At 60.6% G+C, this 25,480-nt stretch overlaps 8 protein-coding genes across 8 annotated transcripts; all 8 read left to right on the forward strand.

Moving 5' to 3' along the window:
* Window positions 1-1,344: 1,344 nt before the first annotated feature.
* On the forward strand, window positions 1,345-2,181 carry LINJ_26_1300 (conserved hypothetical protein; the record flags this gene model as incomplete). Its single annotated transcript, XM_001470435.1, has 1 exon — window positions 1,345-2,181. One exon carries the CDS (start codon window positions 1,345-1,347, stop codon window positions 2,179-2,181), a length of 837 nt encoding a protein of 278 aa, XP_001470472.1.
* Window positions 2,182-3,185: 1,004 nt separating this feature from the next.
* LINJ_26_1310 (conserved hypothetical protein) lies at window positions 3,186-4,421 on the forward strand (the record flags this gene model as incomplete). The annotated part of the gene is made up of 1 exon (XM_001470436.1): window positions 3,186-4,421. One exon carries the CDS (start codon window positions 3,186-3,188, stop codon window positions 4,419-4,421), a length of 1,236 nt encoding a protein of 411 aa, XP_001470473.1.
* A 1,561-nt stretch (window positions 4,422-5,982) lies between these two features.
* LINJ_26_1320 (putative DNA ligase k alpha) lies at window positions 5,983-7,875 on the forward strand (the record flags this gene model as incomplete). The annotated part of the gene is made up of 1 exon (XM_001470437.1): window positions 5,983-7,875. One exon carries the CDS (start codon window positions 5,983-5,985, stop codon window positions 7,873-7,875), a length of 1,893 nt encoding a protein of 630 aa, XP_001470474.1.
* A 2,200-nt stretch (window positions 7,876-10,075) lies between these two features.
* LINJ_26_1330 (putative DNA ligase) lies at window positions 10,076-11,377 on the forward strand (the record flags this gene model as incomplete). Its single annotated transcript, XM_001470438.1, has 1 exon — window positions 10,076-11,377. The coding sequence occupies one exon, from the start codon at window positions 10,076-10,078 to the stop codon at window positions 11,375-11,377; it is 1,302 nt and encodes a 433-aa protein (XP_001470475.1).
* Window positions 11,378-12,374: 997 nt separating this feature from the next.
* Window positions 12,375-14,192, forward strand: LINJ_26_1340 (conserved hypothetical protein; the record flags this gene model as incomplete). The annotated part of the gene is made up of 1 exon (XM_001470439.1): window positions 12,375-14,192. The coding sequence occupies one exon, from the start codon at window positions 12,375-12,377 to the stop codon at window positions 14,190-14,192; it is 1,818 nt and encodes a 605-aa protein (XP_001470476.1).
* A 1,046-nt stretch (window positions 14,193-15,238) lies between these two features.
* LINJ_26_1350 (GTP-binding protein-like protein) lies at window positions 15,239-17,956 on the forward strand (the record flags this gene model as incomplete). The annotated part of the gene is made up of 1 exon (XM_001470440.1): window positions 15,239-17,956. The coding sequence occupies one exon, from the start codon at window positions 15,239-15,241 to the stop codon at window positions 17,954-17,956; it is 2,718 nt and encodes a 905-aa protein (XP_001470477.1).
* Window positions 17,957-18,832: 876 nt separating this feature from the next.
* LINJ_26_1360 (prefoldin-like protein) lies at window positions 18,833-19,417 on the forward strand (the record flags this gene model as incomplete). The annotated part of the gene is made up of 1 exon (XM_001470441.1): window positions 18,833-19,417. One exon carries the CDS (start codon window positions 18,833-18,835, stop codon window positions 19,415-19,417), a length of 585 nt encoding a protein of 194 aa, XP_001470478.1.
* A 1,273-nt stretch (window positions 19,418-20,690) lies between these two features.
* LINJ_26_1370 (conserved hypothetical protein) lies at window positions 20,691-24,047 on the forward strand (the record flags this gene model as incomplete). The annotated part of the gene is made up of 1 exon (XM_001470442.1): window positions 20,691-24,047. One exon carries the CDS (start codon window positions 20,691-20,693, stop codon window positions 24,045-24,047), a length of 3,357 nt encoding a protein of 1,118 aa, XP_001470479.1.
* Between the last annotated feature and the right edge of the window lie 1,433 nt (window positions 24,048-25,480).

Raw genomic sequence — 25,480 nt, forward strand, 5'->3', positions numbered from 1 at the left:
CCACTCTGTGGATGTGAGTCCTCTCGCTGTCTTTCGATTCTCATGTAAATGCGTGATGGCACGCGCGCACGTTGGCGCGTTGCCTTTCTCATGATCTTCTTTAGACCAGTGTATGCTGTCCGATGGGGTCTAGGTGTAGCTGTTTCCTCGTTGTTCTCTTGTTCTTCTCAAGGAGGGTGCAGTGAGGGCAGGCCTTGTTTAATGTAAGCGTTGTTGTCGTGTACATGCGTCTCTGTTTGAGGAGAGGGGGATTGCCTCTGTCTATGCGGTGCTCTGGCGTACCAGTGCCCAGCTGCGCCCTGTCCTCTCTCTCTATCCCCACCTCACCCCACCCCCACTTGCCTGGTCGTTCGACGGTTCTGGTTCCTTTGACTGTCGCCCTTGTCCACTGTCCTCCTTGCCTCTCTCTGCCTCTGCCTCTGCCTCTGTGTGTGTGCGCGCGCGCCATTGTTGCGGCGGTATCACTACAAAACAAGGTATGCGTACATGTGCTATGCACGTCCTCGCTAACTTTATTGTCCTTCCAACCTCCATCTCTGTGTGTGTGTGTGCGCGCTCCTCTGTCCCTGTGCGTGTCTAAGTGCGGGCGTCCGCGTTAGCGTGTCCGTCTCTATGTGAGTGGGTCTTTTCCGTGGAAGGGCCGTCCAGACTCGCCCACACAAACGTCAACTAAACAATGACCACCATCGAAGCTCGAGATGCGGGCGGGGATCGGGTTGCTGATTCCGCCCTCTCCTGCTGGCCGATAGGGTGGATGCACCGTGGGCGGGTGTCATTTATTTGCTTCCTTTCACCTACGAAAGAGGCGGCGGTGTGCATGCGCATCTCCGTGCCCGTATTTTCTGGTGTCTGCGCTCACCGGAGTCACTGCTGTTTCTTTGTAGTACTGCATACAGTGCATGCTTCGAAGCGGGCGGGTCAGCGCCGCCGCCCCACCATCTCTTTCGGTTCCATCATAGCCACTGTGTCGTGCAGATGCAGCCCTTCGGTTCCTCTTTTGGGATGCGTGCGCTTCCCTTTGTTTTTGTTTTTCAGTGCCTCCCCCCTCCCTGGCCGTGGCATGACGCGCGCACGAACAGGTGTACGCACGTGACTCATCGGATGCCAAGCGCGGGCCTCCTCCGCCTCCTCTATTTTCCAACCCGCCCCCTCGTCGTCACCCTTTCTACTGCGCACACGTCTTCACCACCACCCCCAAACGAAACAGAAGCCCACGAAGCGGGATAGGAACAAAGGAAAGAGAAGCACCGACACGGCGCACACGTAGCCGCGCATGCACAACGGTTTTGCACGGCACCCCTTCCCTCGCCTCCATCTCGGTTTCTCGCGCGCTCTCTCTCTCTGATGAAGTGCAGCGCGGCCCTTTGCCGCGTGGCATCGGCCGTCGCCGCCGCCGTCCCGAAGAGCTGCAGGAACACCCCGTACACGAAGAAGGACGAGGCATCCGCGACGCGTCCAATAAAGAACATCACGCCGAAGCTGGCCGACGCCAGCAATCAAAGCGTGCGCTGCGGCGGCGGTCGGTGCAGCAACTTCCTCGACGTCGCCCCTGTGCCGCCACCGGCGTCGGTCTTTCGCGCCGCTGCCGCCAACGGCTCCACGTTCATCGACCCCAGCTCCTCGGCGGTTGCCACCAGCTTCAACAACAACTGCCACATAAAATCTTTCCGCCAGCGCGTCTGCACCGCCACGGATGTGTCGATGCGGCCACTGCTGTTGCTACTCGATGATTCACAGGCACTGAACGCTATGGCCGCCAACGCCAGCATCGCCAGCGCTGCGGCGGCAGCCATGAAGAGTGGAAGGTCCAAGTACGGCGACGTGCTGGAGCAGCTGTCATGTCGCTGGGCGGCGAAGTTCTACGGCAAGGTCACGTATGGCCCGCGCAACTATCCATACCCGTCTTCGCGTTGGCTGGCTCGCCGCTTCCAGATGAAGAAGCATCGCATTCTCAAGCGCTTCCGCTTCCGCCGCTACAAACTCGCAGCCGTGGCGAATCTGCCCTTTGCCAAGATGATTCGTGTAGGGATGCTGCCGGAGCTGAAGAGCAGCAAGACAAAGAAGGGCGACACCGTGGACATGGGCCTGTCCTCGCAGCTGGTCAGCGCAGCGCGGTCGTCGGCTGGCGCGACCAAGACAAAGGGCAAGCGCACGCGTCCAAAGTCGAAGTACCAGGTGTGAAGCCGAGTTACACCACGGTGTGTGTGTGTGTGTGTGTGTGTGTGGGTGTGTGGGTGTGGGTGTGGGTGTGTGTGTGTGTGTCTATGTAGGGTCTTTTGTGGGGCGGCCAGCCGTCTGTGTGGCTCGCACTGCTGTCGCGGCCAGCTGTCCGTGTTCGCGGGGCGCGGAGCCTGTATATAAGCGCTTTGGGTGTACCGCGCCGTTTGCCTTTCTGCGGTAGTTGTCATTGTTCGCTCGCTCTTTCTCACGCCCGAGGTGCGTACGGTTGTGTGCGAGTGCCATGTCCAGCATGTTTGCTGGCTTGTCCACTGCGCAGAGGCGTCATGCATGAAGAGTTCCTCCCTCCGAATCCCCCCCCAACCTGCGTCTGTTCTTCTCTCTCGCCTCTGTGTAATCACACGTCCTGAAAAGGCAACAGAAACGAAAAACGAAGGATGCAGACATCCTGAACAGCCTCCATGCTTCTCGGCAGGCTGCAGCTCGTGCTTGCCGTCTCCGTTAGATGAGGTGAGCAAGCTGGAGCGCTTGGTTGTAGGTTGGTGGCAGCGTTCAGGTGCGGGTGGGTAAGAAGACGATCATCGCCCTCCCCCCACACACACACACGCCTGCCTCATATCATCAGAAAAACTCCGTCACCGTCTCCGCTGTGCCTGAGCTCTTTGTCATGGTCAACTTGCGTGGCAGAGTTCGCGAAAAGAGAAGGCTTCATAGAATCCCGATGAGTGAACGCGCGCGAGACACATGCACCCCCTGCTTCACCTGGGCACGACAGCTACCACCATCTTCTGTCTCTGCACTCTTGCGCCCCTTCTCTCGCCCTCCACATTACCAGCTATCCTACGCCCTCTCTTTCTATCTTCGCTGCCTGCACGTTGTGCCGTCTTCTTCGACGTAGCCACGTTAGCCCGGGGGGGGGGTCAACGGAGCGCTGCGATGTTCGAGCCGCGTGCGTGTCTCTGATCCCCCTCTTGCTTCTTTGCTTTTATTTATCAGTCAAGCCCATAATGATCGTGGTGCGCACCGCTGCTCGTCTCTCCGCCCGATGGCCGGCAGCGCTGCTGGCAGCCTCTCGTGGATTGCCTTCCTCGGGTGCGTGGGTGCCTTGCTGGAGTGCATTCTTTAATGAACTGCAGCTGCAAGAAGAGTCGCCCAGAGGCAGCACGGACAAGGCAGGCAACACGAAGTTTGACGCGGTGCCGGCGCCGCTGCTTAGGTCCATTGCTCAGCATTGGGTAGATGAAACGCTCCTTGCGGTAGCATCCGCCCGTCTCGCCGAGGTGTACCCGCCTGCGCACGCAAGCGTCTTGAAAGGGGTGTGCGAGGCTACAGTGACTCCGTCGGAAGGACTGGAGTCGCTGCTGGCCACGTGGAGTGCGCACATGCTGCTCTCCGTACTTCATACACCGCGCCAGCCATCGATCGCCGCACCATCACACAAGGTGCAGAGCTGCGCGTATGGGGCACCCGACACCGTCAGCGCAGCGCTGGCGGAATGTCTGGAAAAGGACGTAGCCCCTGTTCTCCGCTACCTGACCGCGTTTGCCACACCACCGGTGTCCAAGCCTACGTCACATCAGCGCCATCACTTGGCTGCATCAACGCGCGTGTTACGGCATGCGCTGGTGCTGCTCCTCTACAGTTTTGTGACGACGTGGCGTGGGGCGCCGCCACGTGAATCGCCACCGACTCCGGGGGTGATCACGTTGACAGGAGAGGAGCGCGCCCTGGCACTGGAGATTTGCCGTTGCGTTGCCGCGCTCAATGAAAGCGGCACGGGTTCGGAGAGCATCGTAACAGGAGAAGGTCGTGGCAATGCCAGTGCACAAGCTCACTCGCGTGCTGCTCGTGCAGAGGCGACGGGCTCGCACGTCACCTCGCTGGAGGCGGTAACTGGGGCTCAGTTTGCGCTTGTAAAGGATGCCCTTGCGGGCATGCTGGCCCCTGATCACCACAGCGACGGCAGCGCGGCGAGCACTCCTGTTCACGCGAGAGACTCTGCAGCGGGTAATGGTCCTCTGTGGAGAGCTTGCAAGGCGTGGATCGCTGGTGCCGTCGGCACCGCAGTGGGTGCTAGTGCGGCCCCTCCGTCTTCACCCTTCGCCGGTATCACCGAGGCACGCAGAAAAGAAGAGGAGGCTGTCGACCTCGAGCGTGTAAACGATCAGCTCAACCAGATTGCCCGCGGCAGCGCCGTGAACGCAGCGTCTCGCCAGTGTGGAAACAGCGCTGCGATGCCCTGAATTCGCCATCCGTGCGTGTCTGCGTATGTGTGTAATTGTCTTTCCCCACAAGTAAAGAGAGAAGGAGAACGCTGCTCTGCCGCTTGGCAAAAAGGGCGCGCCTGCACCCCTCACTCCACCCCCCCCCTCCCGCCTTCGAGGGAGAGGCCAACCTTTAAAGGGGGACGAAGCCTGTGTGTGGGTGAGGGTGTGGGTGGAGGTGAGGGGGAGGAGACAACAGCTGGCAGGCCTCCGCGAACGGGGCATTCTAGAGAAGGAAAGGCAACGTTTGGACTGTGACACGCTCGGTCGTCTTCCGCCCTTTACGGCACGAAAGCAGAGGAGAGCGTCCACAGCATATGAGGTCAACGCCGCCCATGTAGAGCGGGAGGAACTCCGGCGGTGGCTGCTGCCCTTGATGGGCTCCAAACCCTTCCCTCGCCCTCGCCCTCATCCCTCTGCCCTCCACTTCTTCTGCACGCTTTCTGCTCTTTTCTAACTCCTTTACGGTTCTCTCTCTCCCCCCTCTCGTCCGACTCTTTGCTGGCCCCCCCCCCACACACGCACACGCGCAACCGCTTTAATCGCCTGCCATACTTGCATCCACGCGATATCCTTCACACAGGCACCGTCGCACTGCCCAGCCGCACGCGCACGTACCCATCGCTCCACCGGTACGCACACAGAAGCATTTCCAGACCCGCACACGCACGGGGCTCGTCCTTCTCCCTGTGCCCCTCCTCGCTTTCTCCTTTCTTCCACCCAGACGGAAAGCAAGGGGGTGAGGCCTGCGTAACCCACACGGAGGCGCGGAAGTGGGCAGACACACGAGCACAGACACACAGAGGTCCGAGAAACAGGCGTGTGCGGCCCTCCTGCTGCAAGAACAACGCGACGCAGACGGCACTGAAGGAGAAAAGGTGAGCACGTGGAAAAGGAAGAGAACACGCGGCCGCACTTGACTTTGGAAATTCCGCCGCAGTACAGAGACGCGAGAGAGACGTGCGGCAGCGGCGGCAGCACAGGTGCACGCTTGTTCGTGAGCACATTGTCAATGCATGTGGCAGATACCATCTGTGTCTCAGTGTATCTGATGGTGACCAGCGGCTGCAGGCGCGAACTCCAAAACCTCGCCGCCATCAAGCGCTTGCTTTTCCGCATGCCTGCCTCTTTCTCTCACACCTTCTGCGCTGTCTCTTGAGGAGCGTTACTTGAGCCCTTCAGTGTCCGAACTCGCGCATCGCTGCTGGCTACCTTCATCGCCACGGTTGCTGCGGCAGCGACGCGGGCTGTTGCTGCCTTGTGCCGGTTGGGCGACAGCTCGTTTTCTTCTTTCAGGTGTAGCTGCACACCTGCTCTCTTAGCCGGTTTGTAAACCGATACATAGGACGCACCTCCCCTGCCTAAGCACACACACACACACAGGGAGAGAAGAGGAGGAAGCGGCAGGAAACGGTAACACGGATCCGCTGGTGTTATTGCTTCTTATTTTGTTTGTTGCGCGCGCGACAGCTTCCTCGTTCACCCGAATATTCGACGCTTTACCCGCCGCACGACGCACATCAAGTCGAAAAAAAAAAAGATGAAGGCGACTGTGTTGCGACGGCCGGGCGGCAGCGGCTTAGTCGGGTATCCGACGCTTCTGCGGCTGCGGGCGGTGAAGCGGGTGGCAACGGCAAAGGTGAAAGGCACGGCGAGGAGCGGCAGGGCCAAAGAAGCGGCTGCGCCGACAGCGGGCAGCGGTCATGGCTCACACAAACTGTCCTTGGCGGAGTTTCACCCTGCCATCGCCCGCACATGGATCGCGGCGGCGTCGAACAAGATGCTGCAGCCGCAGCACGTCGCCCCTGATAGCCGCAAACTGGCGTGGTGGATTTGCCCGTCTTGCCACCATCAGCACAACAAGCGCATAGATCTTCACCTCGCCGCCGGGGGCGCGTGCCCCAAGTGTGAAGCAAAACCCACCTTGGCTGGCGGCGCGTCCGTGAAGAAGAGTGCGTCGAGTTCCCGTGGCGCCAGCAATCCCGCCTCGCCGTTGAGGAAGAAGCAGGCATCCGCTGCGTCAGCGCATGAGCCTGTCCCTGCCGCAGCAGCACTTCGCCATCGCTGCCGCCCCAACTCGACACTCGACACCATCGCCGCCCGGAACGCGAACCTCCTCAGCAAGAGCGTAGCCGACAATCAGTACCTTCGCGTGCAGGAGACGCGCAATCTGCTTCCGATGCTGGCAAAGAGCTACGATAAGGAACGTTGGAAAATCGCGCCTGCTGAGGTGCTGCAGGTGTCGCCGAAGCTGGACGGTATCCGCTGCGTCGCCGCGTACCGAATAGACACGAAGCAGGTGCTCTTCTTCAGCCGCTCCGGCACGCTCTTCGAGTGCTGTGATGACGCCATCGAGCCAGCGCTGCGGTACCTCTTCGAGAAGGACCCGACACTCGTTCTTGACGGCGAGCTGTACAACGACTCGATCAACCTAGCGCAGCTTAGCACTGCGTGTAAAACAGCAGGAAAAACAACCCCGCCGCCCCCCACGGCGGCATTGGCTGAGGCAGACCCGGTGTTGGCCTTTTACAACGCTCTCCTCGTTGCCGCATATGGAAAAAAGAAGCATAAGGGTGGCTGCGCCCCTGCCGCTGCTGTGCCACAGGCAGATGCGCCGACAGTGATCCGCTTCGATCAGCTCACGTCGGCGATCCGCACGACACGTCAGTGGCGCACCCCTGAAGTTGCGGCTCTGCAGCGCCAGCTGCAGTACCACGTCTTCGATGTCCTTTACAGCCGTGAGTTCCCCTACGGCCGAGGGTCGGCGGTTCCGTTCAGCGTCCGCTACGGCGTTCTTGAGCGACTGCTGGCATCCGCGACAGCTTACAATCTCGCGCATATTTCCCAGTACAATCCACTGGTGCTGCGGCGCGTGCCGAGCTATTCGTGCACCATCGATGCCGTTGACGCCGTGCTGCAAGCCGCCATACGGGTGGGCTACGAGGGCATCATGATCCGCCGTGAGTGCCAAGGCGCCACGACGGCTGCCGGCAAGGACGGCAGCGAAAAGGTGGAGTCGGCAACCAAGAAGATTAAGCGGTGCGCTGCATCCAGCGGAAGTAAAGCCGGCGCGGGGGCTGCGACGGCGAACAGTGACGGCGGGTACGGCTATGGGCAGCGCAGCAGCACGTTGCTGAAGTACAAGGTGATGCAGGATGCAGAGTACGTCATCGTAGGCGCGGTGGAAGGCTCCGGCAAGTGGAAGGGCTTTCTCGGCTCTTTCATCTGCGTGACACCAGACAAGAAGCACCGCTTCACCGTCACCCCAGCGAGCACTGATGCCGACAAGCAGCGGATGTGGCAGTCGTGGAAGACGGTTTACAAGGGGAAGGCGCTGACGGTGCAGTACCAGGAGATCACCGCAGACGGCGTACCGCGCTTCCCGGTGGGCAAGTGCGTTCGCGGCGCAGCTGATGGGCGTGATTGGCTGTAGTCGTTTTGGAACGAACGGGCGAAGGAGTGACGGAGGTCGAGGAGACTGCAGGGGCGGAGGACGTGCGCGATGTCGTGTTAACGTTCTGCACTCTCTCTCTTCCCCTTTTCCTCCCTTCGAGTTAGCGAAGACAAGGGCCCGCTCACACGCACGGTAGAGTCGTACGCGCACCCCGAGCATCGACACCTCCGTGTGTTGTTCTTGGTAATCCGGCTTAGACCCTCGACCATAGGTGCCCTGAGTCCTCTTGCCCTCTCGGCTGTCACCTCTGCCCTCTAGCCGCCCCGCGTCCTCGGAGACTCTTCGGAGACATCACCCCACCACCACACATCGGGTCCGATATCCCCCATCGCTGTAGCGCACGTCATCCTGGCCCACGACACTGGCCACCTTTACGCACCCCCTCCCCTTCCTCGATCATAGAGACGCACCCTCACTGCACCAACACCCTTCTAAATCTACGTGGGCGCCTTCCATCTCTTTCACTTGTGATTTGTCGCGGTCACATGGTTGTCGTCTTGCCCTTCCCCACCCCCTGTCGTTTCCCGCACACGCTGCCGGCTGCATCCGTTTTTGGTGCCGCATCTCTCTTTTTTTTTTCGAGGTGCGCGTGGGTGCTGTGTTGCCGCCACCAACGCCACCTCCCACCCACCCCCCTCGCGTCACCGCCCCTCCTTCTGTCGTCGGCATGCCGATTGGCGTGCCGCTGCTCACCTCCCTTGTGGCGGATCCTTCACAGTGAATTTCTCAATTCGCAGGTCAATCGTGAGAGAGGGAGAGAAGTGGGGGATGGTTGGGCGAGGCGGTGATGTTGATGATGTCAATGGTGGCGGTGGTGCGGTGAAGGCGCGAACGGCATGTGCGGTGCTGCCCCGCTGTTTTTTTTTTTGTTTGTTTGTTTGGTCTGTTCTCTTCACCTCCTCCTTGTGTACCATTTTTCATCTCTCTTTTTTGTATCACTCGTCATCCTTCACTGTGTTTCCCTCCCTGCGTGTGTGCGAGCGTGCGTGGCACCGCCTAGACTGCAGCAGTCATTCGCCTCGTCTCTCTTGCTCGCCACGCTCGCAGCACGTTGCACCACGGGATCACATCATGCGAGTCTCTAGTCTTGTACCGCGAGATGCACCGCCCCTCTGCACCCACCTCCCTTTTTTCTTTCTTCGCGGCTCGCTGCTCGCCCTCACGCTTGAGTCTTCATACGGAGTGTAACCAGTAACGTCTGCCTGACTGTATGATGTCCCACCCACCCACTCCCACCCCTTCACTTTCAAGCTGGTGTGCGATGTGGCGCGAGTGTGAGAGAGACTGCTGCGACCGCATGTTCTTCGCGGAAGAGGTAACGGCGCCGCTCAACGGCCCCGCCGTCTTCTCGCTCCCTACTCCCTCCCCTTGCCTCTCCCCTCGTTCTCTCAAGTGCATTCGCTTGGAATCACGGAGGGTGTTGCTCACCCTCTGCCCACCACTGCGCCACCGCTCTCTCTCTTCTCTGTCCATCTTTTTTGTCTCCCCTTCGGGCTGCGGGCGGACAACGCGGTTGGACACACGCACACACCTATGCGTGTATACGGCATTCCTCACGCTTAGTTGCCCGCTCACTTCACGTGCACCGGTAAAAGTTCCGCTAATTGGAGCCTACATCCTCTCCCCCTACACCCCCTCCTCTCTCGCCGTCATAGATACAAGCCCCCCTTCCACCCATCCACATCATACATACACACTCACACGCACGCGCGCACACGCTACTTCCACGTGCGTGACCAACACATCCCCCGAGGCCCCGCCACCACCACTTCGCACTCACACACATACACACACACATACATATTACGTAGCGAGAGAAAAGCAGACGCGCACCCCCTCCTTCCGTGTACATTGGCCTCCACACCGCAGGCGCTCTAGAGCAAGGGGCTCTCGACCGCGTATCGGGTGCTGCATGCTCCGCACAAAGGGCGAAGGTATGGAAGCACACGCAGCGTAGCGGCTACCCGTGCAGACAGACACGACCCACCACATAATAATGTTTCGTCGTGGCTTTCCGCTGCTCTCGACGCTGCCACCAGACACAAGTAAGCTCTTTGGCGCTAGCCGTCGTCGTACACCGCAGCAGCAGCGCGTCTACAACCAACTGAAAACGACATCTATTCAGGCTGCGTTCCCTCACATCGCCGCCTGCTGGGTGGGGCCGTGCTGGGGCACCGTTATGCAGACGCCGAGCAATGTATCACCCGTGTGCATGAAGATGGCGGTGTGGCGCTGCTCTCACTGCTTGCAGGAGTTCGAGATGGTAGTGGGGCACTTTATTGATGGAGGCGGCGTGTGCCCGCATTGCCATAGTCCGCAGAAGAAGCTGGACAACGTGACGGTGCGCAACGCGCAAGGGGAACTGGTGACCAAGAAGCCCCAATACGTGAAGGCGCCGCGCATGATTCACTCGAACTACCGTAGCGTGCTCTTCGCCAATCCCCACTGGGAGTCGCTGAACATTCAGCCCATGCTTGCGCAGCGCTGGGAGCTTGTGGCGGACGAGCTCATGAAGAGCAGCAACGGCGAGAGCGGCACCGCTTCCGACAAGCATCTGCTCCTCGCCTCCCCCAAGATCGATGGCATCCGCTGCATGATTGGGTACAACGAGAAGCTTCGCGAGGTACAGTTCTTCTCTCGTGGCGGCATCGTCCTCGAGTGCTGCCACGGCCTCGTCCCGCAGCTGCTGCCGCTCTTTGAGAAGGACCCGACGCTCATGCTAGACGGCGAGCTCTTTGCGCCCGAGTGCAACTTCGAGCAGCTCAACGGGCTTGTACGTCGACTCAACAAGAAGTCCGACCCAAAAATTATGGAGGCGCAGGCGCGCCTGCTAGAGTACTTCGCGTTCGACATCATGTACAGTGCGCAGCTCTCGTCCGTATCGGCTCCTTTCGACGAGCGCTACATGCTGCTCAAGAAGCTCATCCCCGTGTGCGGCGCGAAGCGGATTAGCAACTACGTTCACGACGACACGCGGAAGAAGGTGATCCGCGCTACGCACGGCGGTGTGGCGACAGCGGCAGCGGCAAACGGTCAGGCCGTGAAGATCTACCATGTACCTGCCGCGCAGGTGCACCCGAGCGACATGGAGGACGTGCTGAACGAGGCGTGCTCGCAGGGGTTCGAGGGCGTCATGATCCGCCTTCCCAAGTTCCCCTACGAGCACGGCAAGCGCAGCTTCGGGCTGCTCAAGTACAAGCAGATGCACGACGCTGAGTTTAAGATTGTCGGCTTCGTGCCCGGTGAAGGCAAGTTCAAGAGCGCTCTTGGCGCCTTCGTCTGCACAACCAAGGACGGCAAACACTTCAACACGCCACCCAAGGTCTCCTGCAAGCACCGCATCGAGCTGTGGGAGCACCGTAGGGAGTATCTAGGCAAGTACCTGACGGTGCAGTATCAAGAGCTCTCCTCGCAGAACGTGCCGCGCTTCCCTATCGCCAAGGCCATTCGCGGTAGTGAGGATAAGCGAGATTGGCTGTGAAGAGAAAACAGCTCAGAGAGAGAGACATGCACGCGGGGGTGCTCCATGCAAAACGAAGAAGCACGAGGCACCACCTACGAGATGCTTGGAGAGATGGACTGAAGGCAGCCCTCTGCATTCGTGGGCAGGCGCCCTGTTCTCCGCCCTCCACCACAGTGGCCACCGCCACCTCTCCCGCCATGGCGTGCTCGCGTTTGGTGGTGATGCGGGTCCGTTTTTTTTTGTGTGTGTGTGTGTGTTTTTCTTCGGAGGGGCGGGTGGCTGCCGTGCGCATGCACGGGCATCCTCCGTTTTCATAGAACCTCAATAGTAGCAGCCCCTCAAACATACGCGCACCCTCCCTCCCCCACCCCAATCCACCCCGCCCGACTCTCTCTCCCTTTTTCGCCGTCACTACTGTTCGCTGTGGCTCCGTGCTCATGTTGCGCATGTGCGTGCGCGCCACACTCCCTTTCGACTGCGGCGCCGCGACCGCAGCCGTAACGAAGAATCAAAGCGAGGCGAGTGATGAGCACTCTGCAGAGAGCACGCAACCGTGAAGGTGAGAGGGCGCGCATGGGGCTCTGGCGAGGCCAGCTGCCCCCACGGCGAGCACGTGCGCCTCGCGTTGTCTTTGCTTCTTCTGCGTATCCTTTCCTGCCATGCATGACCCACTGCGGGGTGGAGCGTCGACACCTCTCTGGAGAGAGAGAGATCTGCGGTGCCCAGCTAGATGAAGATGCTATGGCATATGCGTGCAATGTGAGTGTCTGTGCCTCAGCTGCATCTGTGTGGCAGCGGCGAGCTCAAGGTGCTCCTCTGGTTCCCGCATCGCCTCCTCCTCGAAAACCGGCGTTGCAGTGCGTCCCCTCCCGCGTGCACACACACGCCCTCTTTTCCCTCTCTGCTTCGCCGCCGCACACCCCTCTCGCTCGCTCTGCGCTGCTGTGGCCAAGACATACACGTACACACATAGCGCTCAGTGCACCCAACCAACCCTCTTATCGCCCCTTCCATAATGTGGCGCAGCCTCTATCGGCGTGCGCCCGTTCCTAATGATGTCACTGGCCTCCGAGGCGTAGCCGATCGCGCTGCCCACGGGTGGCAGAGAAGAACGGCGGCTGTCACTGGCTTGCTAACTACGCAGTCGTCGTCGCGCAGCCATCTTGGTGCACGTCTCCTGTCGTCATCGGCATCGTCGCTTCGTGCGAACCCTCGCAGATGCATCGGTGCGCCAGGCTCGGCGCCGCACCCCTGCAGCGCCGCTCGCCATCTTTCGTACGTCACGAATGCGGCGAACTTTGAAGCAGAGGTGCTGCAGTCGCAGCAAGCCATCTGCCTCATCTACTACATACCGAATAGAAACTGCTCCGCGTACCTGAAAGCTGCCGAGAAGCTGGTGGATTCGATCAACGCTCAGGCAACAGGGCTGGACGCAGCAGCGTCGACGAGCGGCAGCGGCGGCGGCGCAGCGGAGGTGTCACTGTCAGAGCTAACCGTGGAGGTGAACGGCACGCAGGTGTCAGAAACCGCTGAGGGCGACGCAGCTCCGTCCACGTTGTCGCCAGCTTCATCTGCTGCGCCAACCCAGCGGCCAAACAAGATGGAGTGGTTGAAGCTCTGCACGATCAACGCGGACGAGAACCGCAATTTAGCCTCCGCCTTCTCGGTGGAGCGCGCGAGGCTGCCGATTACATACTTCGTGATGCAAGGCACCATTGTCGATAAGGTCGTGGGCCACGTCGCTGAGGCGCGACTGAGCAGCATCCTCATCAAGTTCCTCGAGCACTACCAGAAGGAAATGAACGTGGATCTTCTCGCACGACAGAACAAGTCGAGCAGGACGGGCGGCGCCAGTGCCAGCCCGCTCCCCTCCGCCGCCACAGCAGACCTTCTCAGTGGCGCCTCGACGGCGTTCTTGCAGGAGAAGATCATGAACGCCCTAGTAGGTGCGGACATGATCCAGCTGCCCGAGGAAGCCGAGAAACTCGACGGTCTGCGACGCACGTTGCAGGAAGCAAAGAAAAAGGCGCACGCAGAGCTGCAGGAGTTGCACAAGCAGCTGGGCATGGACGTGCGCCGCCTCAGCGACGCTGAGATGCAGGCCTACTACTTTAAAGCCCCGCAGTTCTACGCACTCGGTCGGCTTTGTGCGCTCGAGGCGCTTTACCTTGCGCGGTCGCACGCGACGCTCGGCGATGTGGCGCGCGTCAACGTGGACTGGGCCCGTCATGCAGTGCGCAAAGACTTTGAGGCCATTCAAGGCGACCTCGTGCTGCGGCGGGTGCTGGCCTTGGTGGATGCGAACCTGGTTCGTGGTGAGCTGCGCACAGCGGCGGTGCTGGCGGCGCAGGATGCGAACCGGCTCTGCAGCTTCCTAGCCGCGATGGACACCGACGATGTGCGCGGTGCGCAGCATCGCAACACCCTAAAGGAGATGGAGGCGCTTATCGCGGGGCAGAGCCAGTACTGCCTGGACATGCTGCGCATCATCGACGACAACATCGACAGCCGAACACTCGATGGCAGCGCGTTCCCATCTGCGATCGTAGATCAGCTGTTTGAGCTGCTGAAGAGCAATCTGAAGCTGAGTCGGACGCATCTCTCGCAGTCATCGCGGACTGCAGAGGCCGATGCGCCGGACGCCGGAGGCGCCGAAGAGAGCATGAAGGTTTTCATGGACGGCAAGGCGATCGATACGACGGCGAAGCGGGTACTGATGGCGAAGGCACGAGTGCCGCAAGTTCGAACGTTGATCATGTCCCTTCTCCAGCTCTATCCGACGGATCCGAAGAGCCAAGACGCGCGGTCACGATTGGCTTCCCTCCTTTATTGAGGAGAGAGACGCTGCCGTCGCGGGTGGCGAGAGAATCAGTGCGCCCTCACAAGTGTCACGGCTCGCCGCGTTGAAGTTCGTCGGAGTGCAGATCTACAAAGGGGAGGGGGCGCCTACGTCGTTCGCTCCGACCGTGACGAGACAGCTCTTGCAGAGACTCTCTCCTCTCTCGCCCTCGCTACCCCTTCCCCTACCACCGCCACCACCATCCCTTCAGCCCCGCGGCGGGCAGGGCATAAACCGGACGAAGAAAAGCGGATGCACGCAAGGCCCCCTCTCAACCACGTCTGTCTATCCCTCCGTCGCCCTCTCCCTCTCCCTGGGGAGGGCGTGGGTTGGTGTAGGCTTGTGTGGGAGGGAGTGGGAGGCGGTAGTTATCAAGTTTCTCGGTGAATCGGGACAGTCGCAGCGGCGTCGTTGCTTCTCTTCGGTCTGTCTCCTTGACTTCGTTAGGCGCACGCGGTTGAAGATGTTCTTCGACGTGCCTGTGTGTGTGTCTGCGTAGGGGCACGTCACGCACGCTGCCGTCGTCCTTGTCGCCGACGTTTTGCTTCTTTCCCGTGTGAGTACTTCACAGCTGACCCCCACCCCCGCTCTCGAGTCTGAAGTATCGCGTCGCACCCCAATGTCCAAACCCCTCAGTCCGCCCTCCACACGCGAAGCGATAAAGAAAAAAGACAACGGATGCATGGATCACAGAGCGCACGCGCACCAAAAGGCGGTGCATGGGCACTGTCGTGTACGTGCCGCGTTGGCACGACCCAGCCCATCGCTTGCATGCTAGCTCTCCCTCCCTCCCCCCTCTGCCTGCCATTACTCAGACACGGACTCTCTCTCTCATCGTGACACGTATGTGCGTATTCCAGCGCTGATCATTTCTCGAGGCCCGAGAGGCACTCGGAGCTGTCAAGGAGAAGGCCGCGACACAACGGAAGCACGGGCGCGAGCAAGTCGGCTTCGCCGGAAGAGCACAAGGCGAGCAGTGAGAAAAAGAGAAGGACACACCCCAAACAGCTTCTCGCTCACTGGCACACACACGCGTTGCAATGCCGCCGTTCAGTGGCAAGAAGAAGAAGGAGCAGCTGCAGGCGAAGCGGCAGCGCAAGCGGGATGAAGAGGAGCGCTCAAAGGTGCGCGACCGAGAGCGGGAGAAGCTGCGCGAGGAGCTCATGGAGCGCGGCGAGGATGCTTCCGAGGCAGTCCTCGACTCTCTCCTGCGCGAGCGAGCGAATCTGCAGCACTCAGCGCGTGGACGCCGCTCGCGGCGGCGCGAAAAAGAGAACGCCGCCGCGCATCGAAAAGCTGTCGGCGGTGACGACGAGGACGACGAATCTGGCAGCGGTGCATCATCGGATGGCTCGAACCGCGAAGGCGGAGGCAAGCTGCGGCGCAGCGCACCGTCGACCATGATGTACAGCGCAGACCGTCAGCATGGTGTGCGCAGCATCTTCGTCAAAGAATCTGCCGCCGTCATTGCCGCCCGCAAGCAGCTGAGCTATCAACCGATTCCGTGCCGCACAACGATGCCGCCAACAGGCATCCCGTTCGGAGAGTGGTTCACCTTTCCATCCTCTGCGTCCTCAGCCGCGGCAGTGGTGTCGGCAGGCACGAACTCCAAGCGTGGCGGCGCTTGGGACGGCGGAGATGGTGCGCCAATGTGCGCGGAGGAGAAGCTCGCCCTCATCGCGGCGGAGCAGCGGCGCCGCATGGAGCGCCCGTTGGTGGCGTCGGCCGGGGACGCGCTCGGCGGCGTGAGTAGCAGCACATTCTTCCCGTTCGCGGTGGAACTGCCCTCGCGAGGCTGGCACGTCGGAGCGGAAGGCAGCGCAGTGGTGGCAGATGCAAGCATAATCATGGCCGGTGCTGGTGATGCTTCAACCCAACTGCAGTCGGGCCGGCCGAGAGCGGCAGATCCTCAAGCAGCTGGAGGCGACTCCGCCACCCCGGCGTCAGAAGACGGGCAAGAGGAGGTGGCGTGCGCCGGTCAACGCAGCTCTAGCCATAATGAGGCAAGTGGAGCAGACAGCAACGATGTCGGCGCTTCCGCAGTCCGCACAGGCGCCGCTGCCGCGAAGGGCCATAATCAAGGCGACGCGCAGTACATCAGAAGCATCGAGAAGAAGCGGTTTTCCCTCTACACGGACTGTGTGGACGCTTACCCCTTTCCTGCGGCGCTCGTGGGCATGGAGGTGAGCTCCTACGAACGGAACGTGGAGGTGTGGCAGCAGCTGTGGCGCACTGTGGAGCTGAGTGACATCCTTGTCGTGGTGGCCGATGCGCGGTACCCCATCATACACGCCCACCTCGGTCTTCTCACCTACATAACGAAGGAGCAGCGCAAGCCGTGCGTGTTTGTGCTGAACAAGGAAGACCTCGTGCCAGCCTCCACGCTCCGGCGCTGGCAGCGGTTCCTGTTTCATTACTTGGATGACTTGGGCTTCTCCGTGGAGCCGCCAGATGCAGCGGAGCAACCGGAAGAGAAGGATACCGAGTGGTGCAACAGCGACGGTATTGGTCAAGGGGGCTCCGCTAGTGGGCGCATTGTACTGCGCACCTTCACCGCTAACCCGCGTCCTGAAACGGCAGGGCAACGCGACGGTGATGTGGACGTGACACGGCGGCAGAAGAACCGCAAGAAGGCGAACGAGCACATGTACGAGAAGCTGCGCACTGGCCGGCTAAGCGTGGCGAAGCACCTTGGCGGTGATCAGCGCGGCGCAGCAGATGGCAACGACGACGACGAGAGCGAAGAGGATGACGAGCTCCGTTACGACACCACGGAGATGTTTGTGGGAATGATGGCCGCTCAGCACGCGCTTCAGCAGGACCGCCGCGCCTACAAGGAGCTCGAGGTGGTAGCTGGCAAGATCACCGAGCTGTTGGCGACATGTCGCCGCTTGGGCACCGCCGCGCGTGCCACGGCGCACGGAGTGAATACCGCAGCGGTGGAGCGGTCCGATGCGGCCCCGTCGTCCTCACCGGCGTACGCGACGTCGTCGCTGCCGTGTGCGGCGCTGCGTGCCGCACACAAGCACAAGAAAGCGCAGAAGAGAAATGCGGCTCGTCGCGGCGGCGGAGGCGGTGGGGGTGGTGGCATGGGCGGTACTCTAGCTGGTGACGACTCCGGAAGCGCGAACAGCGACGACGCTGTGGAGGACCGGGCGCCAGACAGCCCCTCGTACCTTCACATAGGCTTCGTTGGCCACCCCAACGTCGGCAAATCATCCCTGCTCAACTGCATTCGCGGCACGAAGGTGGTCTCGGTGAGTGCCACACCAGGCCACACGAAGCATATGCAGACAATCCCAGTGCCGAGCGAGCACTTGACGTTGGTGGATAGCCCCGGTCTGGCCCTCCCCCTCTTCGGCGTGCCGCGTCCGCTGCTGGCTGTCCTTGGGACGCACCAGATCGCCCAGACACGCGACCCGCAGACAAGCATCAGCTACCTGGCGGCGTACCTACCAATCGAGAAGGCGTACGGACTGCAGCGACCCGAGCATGCGCTGCCGGAGGTTGGCTGGAGTTCTTACGAGCTGTGTGAGGCCTACGCAAAGAAACGCGGCCTCTTCGTGAAGCATGGCAAGGGTGCCCTCGACGTCCACCGTGCGGCCATCGCCCTTCTTCAGGAGGCCTACGAGGGGCGGCTTGCCCTCTTCTATGCACCACCAGAGTTGAACCTTCTGCAGTCCGCTTGGTATCGCGAGCGTATTCGCCCGCACCTCCTGTTGTCGGTGTTCAAACCCGTTTTTCTCGCCAGCACGTAGCAGCCGTGAGAGGAAAAGCCAATGAAAAAGGGGGCCGGCAACTCGTGTTGTCGGCGTGATTTTCCGCCTTCCGTTCCCACCGTGTATGTGTGTGGGGTGGGTGTCACTGCCCACTCTTGTTCGCTTGCCCCGCCCGCATGGTCCTTGTCGAAACGCCCCTCGTACATGCACACACGCACACGCACATCAGCGTGCCCGTTCTTTCTCCCTCTGTGTATGTGGGTCGCTCCCCTCCCCTCCCTCCTCTTTTACCCTTTCCGGGTGTGTCGGTGGGTGGGGTCTCTTTCCATGAACGCGCGAGCAGGCAGCTGCACCGCAGCTGTTTAAGCATGAATCATGACAGCCGAGAAACGAGCGTAGTCGCAATCCCTTCCCTCTCCTGTCGGTCTTCCCGGACGACGCTGTCTCGTGTGAGGCCTCCTAACTACACACACACCCATCCCCTCTCCGTTGCTCGGCACGTGTGTGCGCGCGCGAGAGATAGAAGGGTGGGAGCGTGAGGACTCTGTCGCTCATCCGCCTCCTGCTGAGCGCGCGCCGCTCGATATCGCCTCCGCCCCCTCCCCCTCACCTCACCTGCTCTCTCCATGCGCCGTGCCCCACCGCCTCTTCCTCTTCCTAGCCTCCGTCCTCCAACTTCCGTCTTCTTTTGTCGTTTTGCGTCCGACTCGCGCCTGTGCGCATGCGTGTGTGTGTGTGTGTGTGTGTCGGTCGGTCGGTCGGCATTCTCTTCCCTACCGCACCCCCGCGTGCGCTGTACCTGTCGCGCCATCATTCAAGTCACCAGCATCGCCATCATCGTTGCCCGATTCACTGTGTTTTTTTTTTTCGTTTTGGTTGCTGTTGCTGATTTGGTATCCCTTACCTACCCGAACCATGAACGCTATTTTGGAGAAGTACACCTTCAAGGATGACTACGTGAGCCCGCGTGGCATTCCGAAGGTCGCCTTCGTCGAGAACGTGGCGGAGCTGGTCAAGTCGAGCGGCGACAGTGCCGAGACGCTGCTGAAGCGCTTCAGTGAACAGTACAGCAAGTACAAGCTCGCGGAGCACCGGCTGATCCGCACGACAGCCAACCTCGAGGCGAAGATTCCGGACATCAAGAAGACGCTGCAGACCCTGGAGTATCTGAAGAAGTCGCTAGTGGCAGAGAACGGCGGCAAGGGCTTCACGACGAACTACGGACTAACGGAGAGTGTCTTCTGCCAGGCTAAGGTTCTGCCGCAGAAGACGGTGCACCTCTGGCTCGGCGCGAACGTGATGGTCGAGTACACGTTCGAAGAAGCCACGCAGCTGCTGGAGCGCAACCTGAAGAGCGCCACCGAGAACCTCGCGGCGACGCAGGAAGACCTGGCGTGGCTGCAGGAGCAGCAGACGATCTTGGAGGTGAACACGTCGCGGCTGTACAACTACGACGTGGTGGAGCGCCGTAAGAAAAGTGAGGAAGAGGCAAAGAAGTGAATCACAACGCGGTGACGGCGCGCCGTAAGGATTCAAGGAGCTCCGCGCTGTGGTTCCGACTTGTATCCCTTTCTCTTGCCGATCTTTTTGCCTTGGCAAGAGCAAAAAGAACCACTGTCTGTTACTCTCACACAGGTCTCCAGGTTGGATAGAAGGGGCGATGCGGTAGAGAAAGGCCGAGGGAGAGGCTGCGCGGAGAAATGGGAGTGAGCTGGATGCCTGAATGCGCCCGCGCATACGTCTGGGCTTATACTTGCGGCGTCGCCAATGTTAAGGGTAGAGAGCACTTCTGCCAACACCGCCGACTTTACTCCGCATCTAGATGTGTTTGCGAGTGCACATCCACATCTGTCAAGCGGTTCACCTCTCTCGCCGCTGCAGCACCCCCTCCCCCACAATACCTCCTCCTTCACACACACACACACACTCCTTGAACACTTTTCGTCAGCGGTCGCCTTCACGTTGCGTTTCTGCGTTTGTGTTTGTGTGTGTGCGTGCATGTCTCGCTGTGATCACCTACTTCGTTTTTTTTTTCGTTTTTTCGTGTGCCTTTTATGTTGCTATGGCGGTTGGGTCGGACGGCCGGTCGGTTGATTGAATGTGGATGTGGATGTGCGAGAGTGTTGTGTGGCATGCATGGCACACAAGCACCTTCACATGCGTATCTAAAGAATCGTCTAATCGTTTTGTTTTGAATGCCCTTCATAGAGAGTGTGTGTGTGTGTGCGTGGTTGCACGTACAACGAAGGACTTGAAACTAGAGATCAAGATAACACATGCACGCAGCAGCAGCAGAGGTGAGGAAGGAAACAGGCGGAGTTCGGTAGATGGGGGAGGTGCCCATGAAGATGTTTGCTTCTGTCTGTCTGATCCTCTAGCTTTCTCCTATATCGCACCTATCTATCCATCTCGTTCTTGCTATGCGTTCTCGGTGCTGCTGAGTCGCTCCAGGTCGCACCGTGTGCAATGGTGTGCCGGCGTTCGGTGGACGAAGCAGAACAGAGACGCAGCTCAGTGGGATCGGGCACATGCACACATGTACGTGGTACTTGTGTTCGCGCTGCTGCCGGTGCGATGCTCGGTTTTGTAGCTGAGGCACTGGTAATCTTCTGCAGGATGTGGGGAGAACAGTGTAGCAGCTCCTCTCGCAGAGAACATTTCTGTCGATGCCTCACCTTTCTCTCACCCCTCTCGTCTCCATCGTTGCTCTTCTCGTGGGCTTTACTCCCCACCACCACCACCACCATGTAGCGTCACTCACAGTCCGGCCACAATGAAGCGGTTGCCACCGTCGCTGTATGTGAGCTGTTACCATCGAAGCTACGGCTGCAGGACTGCTGCTGGCGGTAGCGGCGATATGCTGCGGTGTCGCATAAGCTCGGTGCCGTCTGCTCGAACTTCCGGCGTAGTTTGTGGTATGGGCAGCAACCCACCACCGGGTGCGTCAAGGGCAAGGCTGATCTCGTTCTCCCCCTCTCCCTTGATCGCGCAGTGGCAGCAACGACGCCACATGCACGATGCGGCTCCTGCATCAGCACTGCGATCACACAATGCCGCCACCGTGGCGGCGATTACGGATAACCAGCTCAGTGCTAGTCTTCTAGCCGCGCCACCTGGGCCATCAAATGTGTGCCCCTCATCCTCCTCCACCGTCAACACGTCGGGCTCGACTGATCACACGCCGGAAAGTTTGCTTCTGACACAGCTGCAGATGCTCGCTAAGCAGGACCGAGGAACCCCAAAAAGCGACAGCAGCAAGGGGGTTGTCGATAGCCGTGCCACAGGGACAGATGTGCCGGTGTTGGCAAAGTCGGCCGGTGCCTTGGCGGCTCTCGTAAGCGACGCTGACATGTGCGGCAGCGGCAGTCCGGGCGACAGCATCTTAGCCCCCTCGCATAACGATGTACCAGCCTGGCGGCGAGGGCTTGAGCTCGTGCAGACCGCCTCGTGCGTTACTGCAGCGGTCACGGAGTGGCTTCTGTTTCTGTGTCTGCGTAGTAGCCGATCCGCGACCGATGCTGCTGAATCGCTAGCCGCGGCACCGTTGGAGGTGTGCGAAGGCGTCTACAGCGCATGGAGGGAGCTGCATCGAGGGCAGAAGCCGGAAAGCGACGTAGCAGCAGCAGCAGATGTAGCTAACACCGTTGCAGTGTCAACATCAGCGCATCAGCTACAACCCTCTTCGCCGCTGATGTCAGGCTCGCCTTCCTCGGCTCGAGCTCATCTGCCGCGCCACCGCTCCCCTTTCAGCCCTAAAGGGATCCATCATCACTACGCCACGTATCTCCTGCGTGAGCTTCACCACGCACAGACGGCCGCCGTGTCGCACACGGCAACGCGCAAGGGAAGCAGCGGCACCCATGGCAACGACGATGATTGTAAAGCGCTGATGCCCACCAAGGACTCGGATGCAGCATACGCGGCGCCGACGCATCGCATGCGCTACCTGCTTCACAGGGTGCTGGAGGTTCTCCTGGTACATCTCCCACAAGACCAGGCGGCTGCGGCGGCGGGTTCGGCCGCGAAGACAACGGAATCAACGGGCGGCGTGAAAGGCAGACGCTCGCGGCAGCGCAAGCCTTCTCTGCGCCCTACAACGGCCTTGCTGGTGCTGGAAGCCGCGCGCCACGCAGCGCGATTCCACAAGCAATCATCAACGCTGAGCGGCGTTGGTCCGTCTGGCAACTTTTCACTGCTCTCTTTCCTGTGGGAGACGGCGCATGGCACAGGCTCGCCGCAAGACGCGCCGGCGGTGTCACCTTCGCCGACACACTCCGCTCTCGCGGCCGTGGCGCGCGAGGCCTTCGAGACTATTATGAGAGGCTCAGCGACGGCGCCAACTGGCACGGCTGCGGCTGCTTCGCAGCAGCACCATCAACTGCAGAATGACGCGCTGGTTCTTTACGTGGCCTTCCTCGCGACCATCTGCATGCCTCCTATGTCAGAGCGTTGCCTTGAAGTCGAGCTGCAGGCCATTGATAGTTTTGTGCTAGCTGGCTCGCCTACAGCACGCCAACTCGGTGTGCCGTCACCGCACCAGCAGCAGCAGGCGGTGAGCAGCGGACCACCGCGATCCCTCGTCAGCGCGGATCGCACGTCCCGTGATCAGAGCGGGCCCGCATCCAGTGCGTCAGCTCTGGCAGCAGCTGCCGGTGTGCGGTGGCTGATGGCCACGTATCTAAGCCCGTCATCGTCGTCGGCGTCGGCGTCGGCGCCAGTCTCAGGGCCAAGAGCGGAAGCCGGCCGCCGGCAGTGGGACTTTACGCGCGACGCCGTCGTGGCTGTGCTGTGCCGGTCAAGCCCATTGCTCATGTCGGGCAGTCGCGAGCCCTCTTCAGTCGCTCACGTCCACAATCAAGATGTGTGTGTCGTGCCGTCGAGTGCTCCACCGGCGCCACTGCCGTGGTGTGCGTGGATGCTGCGCGCGCTTCTCCACGATGATGCTCATCAGCAACAGAAGCAGGGGTTTGGAACAGCGTCTTTGGGCGGTGCACTAGGAAGCGATACCGACGAGATGTCGACGCTGGCATTGTCGATTCGGTTGGTCATGGAACTCCGGCGCCACTCCCAAGCTGCCCTCGCCTGTCGCGGGAGTCCGCTGCGGGAGGAACATCGGCGGCATCGCCTCGATGCGTTGTTGCGCCGGCCGCTGCAGCTGGTTTGGGCAACGTTGCTCGATGCTGCAGTGCGAGGCCAGCTTATCTCCGCCAACGTTTGCAGCGCCGCTGTCGACAACGGCGTCGCGACACAGCACAGCGCACGGGCAGGTTTTTGTCCTCATTGTAGTACGCCGGCCGTGTTGCAGAGGCTGTGCTACCCGCACTACGATAAGACGCAGTGGCGCCGCGGGACGGTCAACCTCTACATGCAGCTTCTCGACCAGTGGAGCGAGTCAACGCAAGTGCGGCAGGTATTTGCGGCAGTCGCGCGGCGCGAGCGCGAGTGGCAGCAGGAGGTGCGCAAGGCTGTGCTGGCGGAGCGCCGGGGGCTCGTCAGTGCTGGTGATGAGGTCGATGGCGGGGACGAGGATGACTCCACAAGCATGGGCGACAGCGAGGCGGAGGGGATCAGCACGGCGGAGGGCCAGGCGGCAGCGTCCACAGTCAGGGCAGACTCGCAGAAGCCTATGGTGCCTAGGGTCTTCCGTCGCTATCGCCCCGCTCTCAACCTCGAGTCGTGCCTCATCACACTGCGTCACTGTGGCTTTCCCAGACCAGTTTTTACGGAGCTGTGGGACGGGCCTGCGAGTGCCAAGGATGGCAGCGAGGGCAGCGATGGTACTCCTGCCGCCGCGGCACAAGCCAAACTCGCAGGTGAGGTGCTGCAGTACATGATCTGCTCGCTGCACGTGGCGGAGCGCAGGCCGCACCGCGCGGTGCCCAGTGGCGGTGGTGCAGATGCGAACCATGATCAGGAGAGCCGGGGTGGTGGCACGAAAACGCCGCACGCGCTGTCGGCTGATGGTGGCCCTGGAGCAAACCTGGCGGATAGCGCTATGGAGGCAGATGGCCTGCCGGTGTCGCACTGGGTGGCGTGGATACGCAAGTCCTGTGTACCGGCGTTAGAGCATCTCTACCAATCGGCCGGGCTGGAGGATGAGTGGGCGCAGCTGGGCTACCGTCACGAGTAACACAGAAATCAGAAAGAGCTGTCAGAAACGACGGAGAGAGGAGGGCGTGTACCGAAGGGGCACATCTCCATCCTGCCGGGCACACCGACGTGGAGGGTGCGGAGCGGGATCATAGAGGAGTGAGGTCTGTATGCGACTTTTTTTTGCTCTTCTTGCATCTCGCAAAAAGGCGCCTTGTGTGGTTGCCTACTCACCGTTGTGGTCCCTCGGCACACTCGCTCGATCTCGCTCTCCGTGGCTACTCTGTGTTCGCTTTTTGTTGTGTCTCCGCCGGCGCTTGGCGCAAGGCAACCCTCTGTCGCTCGTTTTCTCCATGAGCCATCGCCAGCGCTGGCAACGTCACGCATACACACACAAACACACACGCGCACATGTCTACCAGTGACTCAGTGCCCACTGGTGGTCTGTGAGAGAGAAAAAGGGCAGCGCAGTGCCAACAACCACCTTTGCGGACGCACGCGCATGCGTGCACGAGCGAGTGTGCTGTGCCCGATGTCGTGCAGGTTTGTGTCCGCTGATTCAATGTGCGCGGAGGGCGCGCGGTCACGCTGTTGTGCGCCTGGTGCTGATGTGATGGGTCAAGGTGGCCACTTTGTGTCGCTCGACGCACAGAGAGATAGAGAGCGAGAGCGAGCGAAGGCGTGTGAAGGGGCGGAGAAAGAGAAGGCTGCTGCATATGCGAGTGGGTGCGTGTGTATATGGGTGCGTCTGCGTGCCTCTTTCCCTGGCATGCTGTTCTTGGCTGCCCGTATCCGTCTATGTCGCTCTGTAATGGTGTATGCTTGCTTGCTTTGGCGGTTGCGCTGAATGGGACGTCGCACACGGAAAAGAATGCCGTAAGTATATCCTCCGAAAGAAGAAGAGGCGCAGGTGGAATGTGCCCACACCTCCCGAGATGCAGGAGGCTTTCTCTGGAGGAAGCGCACGCCTCTCGCCATCAACATCACGCTCGCAGTTCTTTGCCTGGTACGCGCGCACAAGTCAATGCGTGCGAAGCAGCTCTCACGTGCGCCTCCCGCCACATTGACTTCGCGGCTGACGTACATACATGCATGACTGCTCTGTGGACAACTCTGTTATCCATTCCCCGGCCGCTCTCTCGGCCCTCCTGTCTTACCCTCTCTCGATTTCTACCACTCCTGTCCCCCCTCTTCGGCTGCCAATGCAGCCTCTCACCTCACTTTCTCTAGAAAGCGTGCTTGCTTCCTCCCTCTCCCTCACTGCTCCTCCCGTTTCCAGCATCGCCTAATCAACTTCGACGCATGGCCTTTGGGGCACCTCTCTCTCTCTGCGTGCATTTCTATCTGTGTATATTGTGCATGGGCGCCTCTCTCGTCCTCTAGACGGCTTCGTCCGCTTCTCACCCTACTCCAAGTATCCTTGTGCAAGTGGCCCTCGTCCTCTCTTTCCATCACCAACCCCTCTTGCTCTCC

Source organism: Leishmania infantum, chromosome 26 (genome assembly GCF_000002875.2).
Source record: "Leishmania infantum JPCM5 genome chromosome 26".
NCBI lineage: Eukaryota > Euglenozoa > Kinetoplastea > Trypanosomatida > Trypanosomatidae > Leishmania > Leishmania infantum.